Source organism: Hibiscus syriacus, unplaced genomic scaffold (genome assembly GCF_006381635.1).
Source record: "Hibiscus syriacus cultivar Baekdansim isolate YM2019G1 unplaced genomic scaffold, ASM638163v2 tig00110213_pilon, whole genome shotgun sequence".
Classification (NCBI taxonomy): domain Eukaryota; kingdom Viridiplantae; phylum Streptophyta; class Magnoliopsida; order Malvales; family Malvaceae; genus Hibiscus; species Hibiscus syriacus.
The window spans coordinates 900,251-914,373 of NW_024062630.1; the positions used below are offsets into that span (position 1 = coordinate 900,251).

The 14,123-nt window shown below is 35.9% G+C and overlaps 2 protein-coding genes across 2 annotated transcripts; one reads left to right on the forward strand and one right to left on the reverse strand.

Moving 5' to 3' along the window:
• The first annotated feature begins 3,546 nt into the window (after nucleotides 1-3,546).
• On the forward strand, nucleotides 3,547-5,198 carry LOC120113821 (BAHD acyltransferase DCR-like). The gene has a single exon (XM_039134868.1). The coding sequence runs from the start codon at nucleotides 3,590-3,592 to the stop codon at nucleotides 4,961-4,963; it is 1,374 nt and encodes a 457-aa protein (XP_038990799.1). The 5' UTR covers nucleotides 3,547-3,589; the 3' UTR covers nucleotides 4,964-5,198.
• A 159-nt stretch (nucleotides 5,199-5,357) lies between these two features.
• On the reverse strand, nucleotides 5,358-13,385 carry LOC120113957. Its single transcript, XM_039135009.1, has 6 exons — nucleotides 12,950-13,385; nucleotides 12,661-12,777; nucleotides 12,510-12,591; nucleotides 11,949-12,035; nucleotides 5,939-6,001; nucleotides 5,358-5,510 (listed from the first exon to the last, which is right to left on the reverse strand). The coding sequence occupies exons 1-6, from the start codon at nucleotides 13,003-13,005 to the stop codon at nucleotides 5,436-5,438; spliced, it is 480 nt and encodes a 159-aa protein (XP_038990940.1). The 5' UTR covers nucleotides 13,006-13,385; the 3' UTR covers nucleotides 5,358-5,435.
• Between the last annotated feature and the right edge of the window lie 738 nt (nucleotides 13,386-14,123).

Here is a 14,123-nt window from a genome sequence, read left to right on the forward strand (position 1 = left end):
AACCATTTCTGGGGTGAACACAGATCATTGGGTCAGGCTTGGCCTAAAAATGGGTACTCAAAAGGCCCAATGGTGAAAAGCCTATAATAATAAACATTTTTGCTCCATTCTAGGAAGCGAATGGCATACATTTACAAGGCGAAAGTGAAGAAGAACAGGTCTCATTATCGTTGTATTTGGGGAAAAGTAACAAGGCCTCATGGCAACAGTGGCGTTGTTCGTGCCAAGTTCAAGTCTGACCTCCCTCCTAAATCCATGGTAATTATACCAGTTTCAATCAACTTCACTCTTTTTTTTTATAACAATTTTGATTGGTTTTGGTGATTTGAGTTTCTTTGGTTGAATAGGGTGATAAAGTGAGAGTTTTCATGTATCCCAGCAACAGTTGAGGTAATTCTCACACTTCATGGAGTGCTGTAACACTGGAGGCCTTAGTAGGATGGAAACCAATGTCATTTTTGGGTCTTCTTTTTACATAAATTTTGCTGTTCTGTATTTGAGAGCTGTAACAACTGATGTTTATTCAACTTCGATTATTTCTTATGATAATGGGTATGGTTTATTTGTAGCAACGGTGTTTTTGATATTGGTCTAATTGTTGCTTCAAGAGGGTTTCGAGTGTGTTTCTCTTGTCAAGTATGCATACATAAATGTAATTTATTAGAAAAGTTTGAACAGTGATAGCAACGAGATAGATGGCAAACAATTATCAATATGGTAATTATCAATTGAACGGCTGTGGGCTGGGCTGGATGAAATTGAAATTTTATTATTTTTTGATAAATCACCCTATAGTCTTCCCTATTACACGAATGGATCTCTCACAAAGAATATTTAAAAGTTTCCTTCAATTTCAGAGATTAAAGATGTGCCAGCAATTCAATATGACATAAGTTAATTGATAATTAGCAAATGATAATCTCAAAAAAGGCTAATGATTGTACCATACCCTGATGGAATTAAAAAGGAAGATTAAAAATATGAGTCAACTCATTAGAATTTAAGGTGACAAAGATATATGTAAATAGAATATCAAACAAAATTAAAACAATGTCATGTAATCGTTGTCCATAATATCAGATGCAATGTACAAGAGATTATATGAATTATTCGCTTACGGGTTGATGTGACGTCTTAATTACTTATTTAACACATAATCTATATTGAATTGGAAAGTTAATTAAACGACAAATGGGTAATTATTTTAATTAAATTTTATCTATATACGCTGACAACCGAAGAGTGACAACAAATTTTAAATAGGTGATTGAAGTAATGGTAATATCTAAATGTGTGGGTCAAGATTTTGTCCAAAGTAAATTATAGACCCATCATAAATTTCATAATTGTATCAAGCAGTATGTCTTTTGATCAAAAGCTATCTTAGTGTCGGTCTATGTTTGGAATGGACTCATCCATTTCCTTAATTGCTTATATTTATCTTATCATGATTATATAAAACTCAACCCATTAATAGAGATTAGTCCACTAACCACGCTTGTATCCATAAATATAAGTAGGGATCGACTAGAATAATCTCCCCCAATAATCTCGTTGTTGATGATTCGAGCCTATATACCTGAAGAGTTGAGCCCTATCACGACCGTCCTTAGAAATGAGAATTTCGTAAAAATAACACATGGGACAAATGTGTTCTCTTATTCTACCTTTGGTGCAGAGACGAAGATGATTCTTTGAACTTTGTTATATGACTTAAAGGTGAATCCATCAAATAAAGATTTATTATTTTAATTTGGTATGAGTATTTAAAAGGTGCAGCACCCACCAGATTCATGAGCAGTTAAAAAAACATCATTGGGTACATGAACCACAAATCAAATTATCAGCAATGATTAGGTCTCCAATAATTAAGTTGTTACTGCCTGAACGATGGTGGAGTGAGAGTTAGCATCAACCAAGCACAGTGTCTTTTTCCCTTTCTTTGCATTTTCTGGCCAAGAAAATGGGGTACAATAACAAATATATGCAGAAATAAAAAAAAGTAAAACAGAGATTTTATTCAATAATCGTGTGAAGATTTCTTGAAGAGGTAGAGGTAGAGATTACTTGTACTGAGAAGAGTGGTAGAGATGATGGACAAATATTCAATGCAAAATGGCTTGCTGGTGATTAACAAGTAAATTTGTTGTCAACGCCTGATTTGACATTTGTTTCTCAAATGCATGAATGTGCTGACCCATTTCATGCCGTAATAAAATATCAATTTTTTTAATTATTTACATCACATATACATATCGTAAACGAGGTTATTTATATTTAGGAATTTCAAGAAAAACGTTCGCACCCTTGATTAATTCAGATCGATTTATGTTGCGTATATGATTTTAGTGTATGAGCCTCTCTGTAAATGTTTTTTATATATATATAAAACCTCAAATTCAAAATATACTTATTTTTTTTTTGTTTATATTAACATATAAATTTATATTTTAAGCATTTTGATAACATAACATTTTAAAAGTGCGTCGTATGACATAAAATTAAAATGTTTTATCATTAACATAATTTGAAATAAAAAATTATCAATTTTAAGATTAATATTGACCAAAATAATTTTAAAGATTAAATCAAAGTATCATATTTACCCTTGACAAAATACCGATAGCATATAGAAAAGAAAATAAACACACAAATGATATAAATATTCACCTCTTTGTTTAGGAAAGAGATTTCGGGTTTGAATATCATATATGTTAGGGGTGTTCAATATCAAATGGTTGAAAGTTATATTTAAACATAAACTACATTGTACTTATCCTAAAATAATAATAATAAAATGATTTGAGCTAAATAAAATTTGATTTAATTAAATATTATTTTTTTAATTTTAAATTAGTGATTCAAATTTTAAATTTGAGTCAAAATTATATTTTAAAAATTCAAATGATAAAAAAATTGAATATTAAAACTACATTGTTTATAGACTTTCGTAGCTAAATAATTTAATTATTATATAATTTGATCTCTAGTTTATTGCTTCTTTGATTCGTTCTTTGTTTGAAAGTTATTTTTATTAAATTTGAACTACATGCACCTCAATAATAGAATATACATAAATTTCAAAATATCTTTTTGTTAATATTTTTTAATTTAATCTTTCAAATTTATATTTTATTCAATTTGATCATCTAACAACAACTATTTTATATTCACATCAATACTTCATCCTAAAAATATTTTATTTTAAAAAATAATATTATAAATATATAATATAATTTAAATGGTATTTAGTTTATTAATGGCATTATAAATCTTACACATGTCATATATATATATGATTAAAAAATTCATTTAAATTGAAACCAATTAGAACATAACATTATAAATGATTATAATTAAATTTAAATACAAATATATACTATTTGTCTCTACTCAAATTTTAAAATATTGATTATCATCAATTTTTTTTCATTCAGCCTTACTCGATCAAATTAATTCAACTGTAACTTTTTTAACTGAATTTAAGTCGACCGGATGAAGCCACTGACTTGTATATAAACACTTACCCTTTGCCTCCATCTTGAGAGTCCAACAAAGCAATCAAAGGAAGGAAATTGAAAGCTTCAGCATGCCTTCTTCTTCAACTACTCTTGTTTCTAAGTGCACCATTTTCCCAGACCGAAAATCCGACATCAATACCTTAAAGCTCTCAGTTTCAGACATCCCCATGCTCTCCTGTCACTATATCCAAAAAGGGGTCCTCTTTAATTCCCCTCCTTTCTCCTTCCACGACCTCCTAATTTTCCTCAAGCAATCTCTTTCCGCCACCCTCTCCTACTTCCCTCCGTTATCCGGTCGTCTTACCACCGACTCCGACGGTCACGTCCACATCGCCTGCAACGATGCCGGCATAGACTTTCTGGAGGCCAAAGCTCCTCAACTTTCCATCAAACACATTTTGCCTCCCGGAGAAGATGTCCCCGATTTTGTCAAGGAGTTCTTCACCTACGACAACACGATTAGTTACTTGGGTCATTCCATGCCGTTGGCGGCGGTTCAGGTGACGGAGTTAATGGACGGGGTTTTTATTGGGTGCACGGTGAACCATGCCGTGACTGACGGGACTTCGTTGTGGCACTTTTTCAACACCTTCGCTGAGATTACTAAAGGAGCTTCAAAAATATCAAAATCCCCCGATTTCTGCCGGAACACTGTGTTTAATTCTCAAGCCGTGTTGAAATTCCCTCCCGGCGGACCCACGGTTACTTTCGCCACCGACGAGCCGTTGAGGGAAAGGATTATCCATTTTAGCAGAGAAGCCATTTTAAAACTTAAATACAGAGCTAATTATGGTTGCTTATTAACTAAACAAACCAATAATAATACCCAGGTTTTAGGGAACCTCGGTAACAACAAGGTGAATAACAGTAACTCAGAGATTTCGTCTTTCCAGTCGCTTTGTGCTCAGCTATGGAGGTCGGTGACGCGCGCCAGGAAATTGGAGCCGACCAAGACGACGACGTTCAGGATGGCGGTGAACTGTCGACACAGGCTGGACCCAAAGTTGGAGCCGTTCTACTTCGGGAATGCGATTCAGAGTATCCCGACATATGCTGAAGCCGGTGAGCTCCTGGCTAAGGACTTGAGCTGGGGCGCCCATCTGCTACACAAAAACGTGATAGCGCACGACGACGGCACGGTGCGTAGAGGAGTAGCGGATTGGGAGGAGCAACCACGGCTGTTTCCTTTGGGTAACTTGGACGGTGCGTCGATCACGATGGGAAGTTCTCCTAGGTTTCCAATGTACAATAATGATTTTGGGTGGGGGCAGCCTTTGGCGGTGAGGAGTGGTAGGGCCAACAAGTTCGACGGCAAGATTTCGGCGTTTCCGGGGAGAGAAGGGAATGGGAGCGTTGACTTGGAGGTTGTTTTGGCGCCGGAAACAATGGCGGGGCTTGAGAATGACGTCGAGATTATGCAGTACGTATCCGAGGTCGAGTGAGTGCGTACGGTGTATTTGAAGAGGGAAACAAATTGTCTCCTAGCCTGGGTGGCCGTATGATTACATATCTTGGGGTGATCTTTGGACAGTTTTGATTTCATTTACCACGTGAAAAAAAAATCACATTTCAGTTTATATTTCTTTTTTCAGTCACGTCAATTTAGTTAAATATCTTTTGTTAATTTCATCTTTAATTGTTTCATGGATTAAATTACCATGACCATGTTTTCCGAAAGCTTATTTCAAGTTTATTTTCTCTTCTCCTATGGATTTTCAATAGGATGAAATTGTGATCTTAATTATTTTCATATGTTCATGTGTAAAACCCAATAAGAACTTAATCAAACTATTTAGTAATAATATCCATTCTGAAACAAACAGGCCAAATTTGTGCATGTGATCCAGCAGTGTTTATGCTCATCATCATCACCATGAATGAGCAAAGATATCGAGACATGTCACCCAGTCTTTACTATGGATCTGATGTCTGAATCCCGTGACGCTTGAACAACTCTCTAAATCCATAACCACTGAGATCATAATTGAACTGGATACAATAGATGTAACAACAGAAATAGATGAGAATTTCATATGATAACAATAATAAACACACGCGAATAAATAACACTGCTTCCGAAAAACATAGTCAACTTCATTTTTACCAACAATTAAATACAACCATGGTTATGAAATTCTACATCTTTCATTTTCCAGAAATAACACCCATATTGCTATGAATCCATCCGACTGATAAATGAAGTGAACGATGATCCTATATAAGCAGCATGAAACTACTACAACATATGGATCTTTGCTTGCAGTATCTATAGGTATACATAAGCAGCATGAATATTTGGAAGTTATCAAAACTAAAATTGCAGAGGGAAGCATATTGAGCAGAGCAAAAAATTCAAGAGCAGGTGAAGGCACTGATGATGCTAATGAATTATAGGGGAAAAGGGCTCCAAAACTCACAGGTACAACTTTTACGGAATATCTTGCGACATTTAGATCAGCAACCTTTCCTTTGGTTGCTGCCTGCAATAGAATTTCTTATTAAATAATAACACAGAAAATTGGCCATTAAATAACAAGATTTTTCAACATCAATATCTCCATGAGTTGAACAATATACAACATCCGCAAACTTTCATGCATAAACACTAATGTTATTACAAATAATATACTCCAACATATACTGCAATAAAAGCTATGGCCTAAAACATATTCTATGCATTGTAGATTAACTTATGGTATAACAACGTTAAGACAGAGAAATATATAGGAACTACTTTTTCCGTTCACTTGGAAAACAGGAACAGTACTTGTTTATCTAATTCTTTCCCTTGATTTTTTTTTCTTCTATATTTTATTTCACCCGATAAGTTATTTGTGTCGATCATGATTTGCAAGGCTGCGAAGCTGGCAAATTTTCATGCAAAACCTTCATAAGCAATGATCTTTGGAGGAGCAAACCAAAATGATTTGACTATGTGCTCTGATTCTAAAAGAGCCTACAGTTTAAGAAATCATAACTGAATCAAAAGTAGCAAGAAGCAAACATTCTTCAGGTGTTCACAGTTTTAGCAACTGTTAGGTTATACACGCTATACAAAAAACATGCCATCCTTGAACAACTCCAAACTAGTCAAACATTAACTTCTGTATGGCAGTGTATGCTTTAACCGTTTAATGGCAAATGTTTACTGTTGCGGAAGACGGCTATCGGATAGAGCAAAATCGCAACTGATAATTTGAGAAAATAAAAATGAAGATAAAGAAGACACAAAATTTACGTGGAAAACCCCTAAATAATATAGGGTAAAAAACCACGGGCAACGGTAGAAGAATTTCACTATGAGAAAATAGGAATTACAACTTCTCTCGATCGACCAAGGAGAAAACAATGACAATTCTCTCTTGATAAAAAGGAGAAAACAACTATCAATAAACTCTCTAAATTTTCTATAGTATTGGAAGAAAGCTATAATACTTTGGGATGATTTTGAAGCTAAATGAGCTAGGGTATTTATAGTAGAAACTTAAGGACTAATCTTATAAATACCATAAAGTCTAGGGACTAAAAGATTTTATCATTTTTGTTTTCAACAAAAACTGCCATAATAATTTTGTTTGACAATTGCACCATAATTTTTCAACAATTTGGCAGCAAACTTTGAATCAAATTCAGCCGCCCCATGCGGCCCCATTTAATGCTTTGACTTTTCAACAATCTCTCACTTGAAGATTTGATTTGAACAATCATATCTTCACACCATTCTTTCTACCTTGTACCTTCATGTTGCTTACGTTTCTGACAGGCCACATGAGGATCGACACCACATAAATTTATCAGCGTTGATCGCTTTCGTCATGAAATCTGCTATGTTGTCTTTGGTATGGATCTTCTGCATATCTACTGTCCCTTCTTCCACCTTTTCACGAATGAAGTGGTACTGAACTCGTATGTGCTTTGTCCTTGAATGAAATGCTGGATTCCTTGCTAGATGCATGGCGCTTTGACTGTCACAAAACAGAGAGACATACTCTTGATTGTGCCCAAGCTCCTCCAATAGCATCTTCAACCAAATTGCTTCTTTACTGGCTTGTGTAGCTGCTACATATTCTGCTTATGTTGTGGATGTAACTACAACTGACTGCAATTTTGAAACCCAGCTTACAGCTCCACCAGCAACTTTGAACACATATCATGTAGTAGATTTGCTTTTATCCAAATCCCCTGCATAGTCAGAATCAACATACCCATTGATAAGTAAGTTTGATCCTCCGTAACATAATACAACATTTGAGGTCCCTTTGATGTATCTCATGATCCTCTTTATTATATTCCAATGCTCTTTTCTTGGATTCTCCATGTACCGACTAACCACTCTCACTGCTTGTGTAATGTCTGGTCTTGTGCATATCATAGCGAACATTAAACTTCCCACTGCTAATGCATACGGTACTCGAGACATCTCCATCCTCTCTTCTTCACTGCTAGGACTCATACTGGAGGATAATTTGAAGTTAATAGGAAGAGGGGTAGAAATTGGCTTACAATCTTGCATGTTGAATCGTGATAATATCTTCTTCAAGTAATTCTTTTGTGAAAGCCAAATCTTCCTATTCCTTCTGTCTCGGTGAATTTGCATCCCTAGAATCTTGTTTGCTGATCCCAAGTCCTTCATTTCAAATTCCCTAGCCAGTTGTGCCTTCAATTCTTCAATATGATCTTTGTTGGGTCCTGCAACCAACATGTCATCCACACACAACATCAATATAACAAAATCGTTATCACCAGACCTCTTGAAATAAGCACAAGGGTCTGCATTAAGTCTGTTGTATCCAATGCACATAATGAAGGAATCAAATCTCTTATACCAACACCTCGGTGCCTGCTTTAGACCGTACAGAGATTTGTTCAACCTGCAAACCAAGTTCTTCTTTTCTTTTTCTTCAAAACCTTCAGGCTGGAGCATATAAATCTCTTCTTCAAGATTTCCATGAAGAAAAGTTGTTTTAACATCTAGTTGCTCTAGATGTAAGTTCAATGTAGCACACATTGCCAAAACTACTCGAACTGTTGTTAGTCGAACCACAGGAGAAAAAATTTCATTAAAATCAATACCTTATTTTTGAGCATATCCTTTGACCACCAGTCTTGCACGATACCTCTCAACTTGATCATCACCATTTTACTTGATTTTGAAGACCCATTTGTTACCAATTGGCTTCCTTCCTTGTGGTAGTGGCACAAGGTCCCATGTATTATTTTTATAAAGGGCTTCGATTTCTTCTTGCATCGCCATCATTCACAGTGAAGCATCTGAGCTGTTTATTGCCTCCTGGTATGTTGATGGATCACCGTCCTCTGTTAAAAGGCAGTATGCAATATTACCTTCTATAACATAATCTGAGTGCCAATTGGGATGCCTTCTCACACGATCTGATTGACGAGTTGTTGGAGCTTCAGAACTCTCTGGTTCTTGTTCATCATGTGCTGGTTCTGCTTCAGAAGAATCTCCTTGTTTAACCTCATTTTCCACATATATCTGTGTAGTCTCTGACTTTTCAGTGCTATCATTGTCTTCTTTTTTTTGTAGTTTATCTTCTACAAATATATCATCCCTGTTGATGATCACTTTGCGGGCAGTGGGATCCCACAAACGATACCCCTTGACTCCATCAGCATACCCTAAGAATTTGCATTTCCTGGATTTTGGATCCAGCTTTGAGATTTCTTGGGAGTTGTACATCACGTACACAATACTTCCAAATACATAGAGGTTTGAATAATCAGCTGGTTTACCAGTCCACGTCTCCATTGTTGTCTTCAACTCTATTGCAGTTGATGGAGCTCGATTCACCAAATAACAAGTGGTATTGACTGCTTCTACCCAGAATAATTTTTCTAGGTCTGTATCCTTCAACATTGCTCTTGTTCTTTCTAACAAGGTTTTGTTCATCCGCTCTGCCACTCCATTTTGTTGAGGAGTGTTCGCCACTGTGAACTGTCTTTTGATGCCTTCTTTCCTGCAAAAGTCATCAAATTATTCGCTTGTGTATTCTCCTCCATTATCTGTTCTGAAACACTTGATCTTATTTTCAGAATCAAGTTCCACCCGCGCTTTGAAGTTTTTGAAAGTGGAAAACACATCTGACTTCTTCTTAATAGGATACATCAAACATCTCCTGGAGTAGTCATCAATAAATGAGACAAAGTATTTTGCTCCGCCTAGGGATGTAACTGGTGCTTGCCATACGTCAGAGTGAACCAATTCTAGAACACTTTTGCCTCTAGAATTTGATGTGTTGAATTTCAACGTGTGCTGCTTACTTGTTATGCAATGCTCACACAAAGGAAGTGATACCTTTGTTAAGCTTGGAAGTAGCTTTTGCTCCACAAGGACTTTCATTCCTTGTTCTGACATTTGTCCAAGTTTCTGATGCCATAGCATTGTCGAATCTGAACTACATGAGGCAACAGAGGTTTCTGCTTCTACCAAAGTCTCTCTCTTCAGCATGTACAAGTTTGCAGCTATTTTTTGCCTTTCAGCACCACAAGCGCTCCACGGAACACCTTCATGATTCATTTCCGTGTTTCAATCTTGCTTGCATTATTATCCAACAATCCGTAGGATAATAAATTTTTCTTCAGGCATTTCACGTGCCGCACATCTCGAACAACTTTAATTGTTCTGTCATACATCTTTAATTTGATGGTTCCCACGCCAACGATCTCTAAGGCATGATCATTGCAACTATAAACAGATCCTCCTGAGACAGGTTCATAATGATGGAACCATTCTCTTCTTGAGGTCATGTGATATGTTGCTCCCGAATCAATGAGCTATATATATGCAAATCGTTTTCTTCCTTTCACGGTGGTTGACGCTTCACAGCATAGAGCATCTCCATCATCTGAAGTGTTTGCGGCATTGCCTTGTGGATTGGAGTTTTTATTTAGACTCCAACAATCATTCTTCAAGTGACCCTTCTTTCCACAGTTGTAACACTTTAAATTCTTCTTGCTCCTCAACTTCGATCTACCATGTTTGTGATTGCTGCTTTGGCCACGTTTCGTTGATCTCCCTCTCATCGTTGTCATCGTTGTCAATGCTTCTGCTTGTTGCAGATTTACTTGTCTGTCTTCCTTGTTCTTGCACCGATTTTCTTCTTGTAGAACAACAGCTGCAACGTCATCGAAGACTATACTGGTGACATTACTATTTGTCAAGTTGATGATGAGTTGATCATACGAATCCGGTAGACTTTGAAGTAAAAGTTCAGCACGTTCTTGTTCTCCTATTTTACAGCTTAAGGATGTAAGTTTAGAAAATAAAGTGTTCAGCGTGTTTAAGTGCTCTGTCACTGAAGTAGATTCTGGCATCTGGAGAGTGTACAATTTCCTCTTAAGGAAAATTTTATTGTGCAGCGATGTGGCCTCATACAATTTGGTGAGATGATCCCATATCTCCTTAGCTGTCTTCTTCTCCTCGATGCTTGACAATACTTCATCTGCTAATATTAGATGAAAGTTTGCCATAGCATTCCCGTCCATTTCGATCCATTTGTTGTCATATGTGAAATCCACCGTCCTTTCACTGATAGCTGCTAGACAACCGTCTTTCCTCAGGATGGCCTTCATCTTCAATTTCCACAATGAGAAATTTCTCCCTTTGAATTTTTCAATATCAAATTTCGTTGTCATAGCTTCTTTTACGGATAGCTCCCACTATTTCACTATCGTGAATAGTTCTTTGGAACCTTCAAAGAATGAGTAATAACTTCTTATTTTCTTATGTTGGAGGATCCACCTTTTGGTGGCAACCACAAAGACAATAAGCAGATATTACACACTCTAATCTAGCTCTAATACCAATTGTTGTGGAAGACGGCTATTGGATAGAGCAAAATCGCAACTGATAATTTGAGAAAATAAAAATGAAGATAAAGAAGACACAAAATTTACGTGGAAAACCCCTAAATAATATAGGGTAAAAAACCACGGGCAACGGTAGAAGAATTTCACTATGAAAAAATAGGAATTACAACTTCTCTCGATCGACCAAGGAGAAAACAATGATAATTCTCTCTTGATAAAAAAGAGAAAACAACTCTCAAGAAACTCTCTAAATTCTCTCTAGTATTACAAGAAAGCTAGAATGCTTTGGGATGATTTTGAAGCTAAATGAGCTAGGGTATTTATAGTTGAAACTTAAGGACTAATCTTATAAATACCCTAAAGTCTAGGGACTAAAGTTTGTGATTTTATCATTTTTGTTTTCAACAAAAACTGCCGTAATAATTTTGTTTCACAATTGCACCATAATTTTTCAACAATTTGACAGCAAACTTTGAATCAAATTGAACCGCCCCATGCCGCCCCATTTAATGCTTTGACTTTTCAACATTTACAACACAATAAAGCAAGCAAATAGCAAGGCAAAGGAGAAAAAGGAAATAAAGAGGAGTAGCATACTTGCTCTGAACTATGAAATATTTCAATGAATGGGTATTCATTTGTCTGCCGTGTTATACAAAATCCTGGATATTTTGGGCACTCAACCTGGAAGAGAATAACACAAGAAATTAGGATGTGAGTGTAAGAAAAGAACAAAGAAACTAAGCTTATAGTAAGTTAGCACAAATACGATCACCATATCAGAGACACCACTACACAAATTAGGGCTGTCCTATGGTGCAATGGTAGTTTGCATAAAAGCTTTATAGGTATGGGAACGATAAGGCGACATAAGAACCTCCCATGTCATCATCCCATCCCCTGTTCCCCAAGGTTGAGATTCAAGGGCTAAAATTTGAAAGTAGCAGGATATCCGCATTGGTCAGACAAGTGTTCAGCCACTTTTAAAACTAGAAATGCTGAAAGAATAGAAGCGTATACTCTCTCATACTAGAAAAAATCCACTCTACAACTATGCTATGTTGAGACTGTAAAATGTAATGAGTAATGACCCTTTTTGTTTAGACATTATCAGAAGAAGAAGAAGAAGAAGAAGAAGAAGAAGAAGAAGAAAATTACTCGCATAAATTTAACATTTTGATAGAACTCTACAGCAGCTTCCTCTAGTACTTTGTCAAGATGCTTTGTGTAGTTTCCCCTGCATTGTCAAAATAAAGACATAAAGGGTGAGCTAGAATAAGAGGAGTATACATATAAGGGAAGTATAAATATAGTGAATGCAACAACAACTGGATGACCTTGATGAAGCAGCTGCACGAATTCACGCTCGGATGTGAAATGAATAACCCGTGATGGCCCAAGATCTTTGGGATAACCATTATAATACCTTCAAGTTTAACATATAAAAAAGATAAACACAAATGCTTTAACAGGCAACATTCATATCAATACAAAAATATTTGATAGAAAAGAAAGGAAAAAGAGGAAGTGTTATTTGAAGAAATGTAAAATTTAATTAGAATTTGCAAGAACAAAAGATGAACGAAAAATGATCTTACTTGCAAGTTGAACGGAGATGACTGATCAGTCTATAAAAAAAAGATTGCTCCTCCATTTTTGAACACAGCAGGGTGAATCTGAATCAATAAACCAAGTATTAAAATGCTAGAAATGAGGGTTTCAGATAGCAGGGCGTAGCAGTGTATCGGCCGCTATTTCACGGTAATGGTGCCATCCATTGCCTCTAAAGATCTCAATAGAAGTGTGAACAAATTTCACATCAATAGCAGTGGATCTTGGATGTAGGTAGCAGTGTAACAAAAAATAGCAGTGATAATGGTGTTGCTATTTCCGCTAACAGATAGCTTTGGGAAAAAATGGATGAGTCAGAGTAACAAGCAATAGAATCGAAAACAGCAAAAAAAAAATATAACAGAGTGATGCAGAGGTGGAGAGCAGATAACTCAATATCTCTCTCATGACTCAAGTAGACACATTCAAGTTAAATGCAGGGATTAAAAAAATACCGTATGTAATTATCATCATCCTGCAGCCGCATGCAAAAGATGTATCAATGTCCCAAGTTCTAAATAAAAACAATTTTTGACTGGAAACCTCTTGAGTTTATGTAATAGGAACGACATGGACTTTTGAAATATACAGCATCTCAGGCACTTCTATAAGCCGTAATCTATCAAACAAGGGTATCTTTATTACCTAACAGATACTCGAGAATATCTTCGTCTTGATATTTTGGATATAGTAGTTATTTGGTAGGAGTCTTTCAACAATTGAACCCCAATCATTTTGAAAATGGAGAGGCTTTTTAGCTTCAACTTCCTTTTTTACAAGTGTTGATGCTTTGCTTTGTTTATAGTGAAATAGTTTAGTTTATTCAACTTTTGAATAATAAAATGTTGGTAAGAGAATGCTGCTATTAAAGCTAAAGTGACGAGTTATTGAGAGATACATGGCTTATCTGTTCTTTTATCTTGGTTTAAGCACTCATTTCTTTGCATCCTACTGTAATTTTCAATTGTCAATTGGACTCTATGTTACTCGGGCTTGGATGTGAGTGTCAGGTATGGTATGAATCCGACATGGCATGATTAGATTTTTCCTAGGTTCTTTATGTATTTGGAGGATTCTTGAAGGTCTTATCCCTATATTCAGGTGTCCAATACGAATGTCATACATGGATATAAAATGTAAAATGAAAAGTCCGAGCAGCAT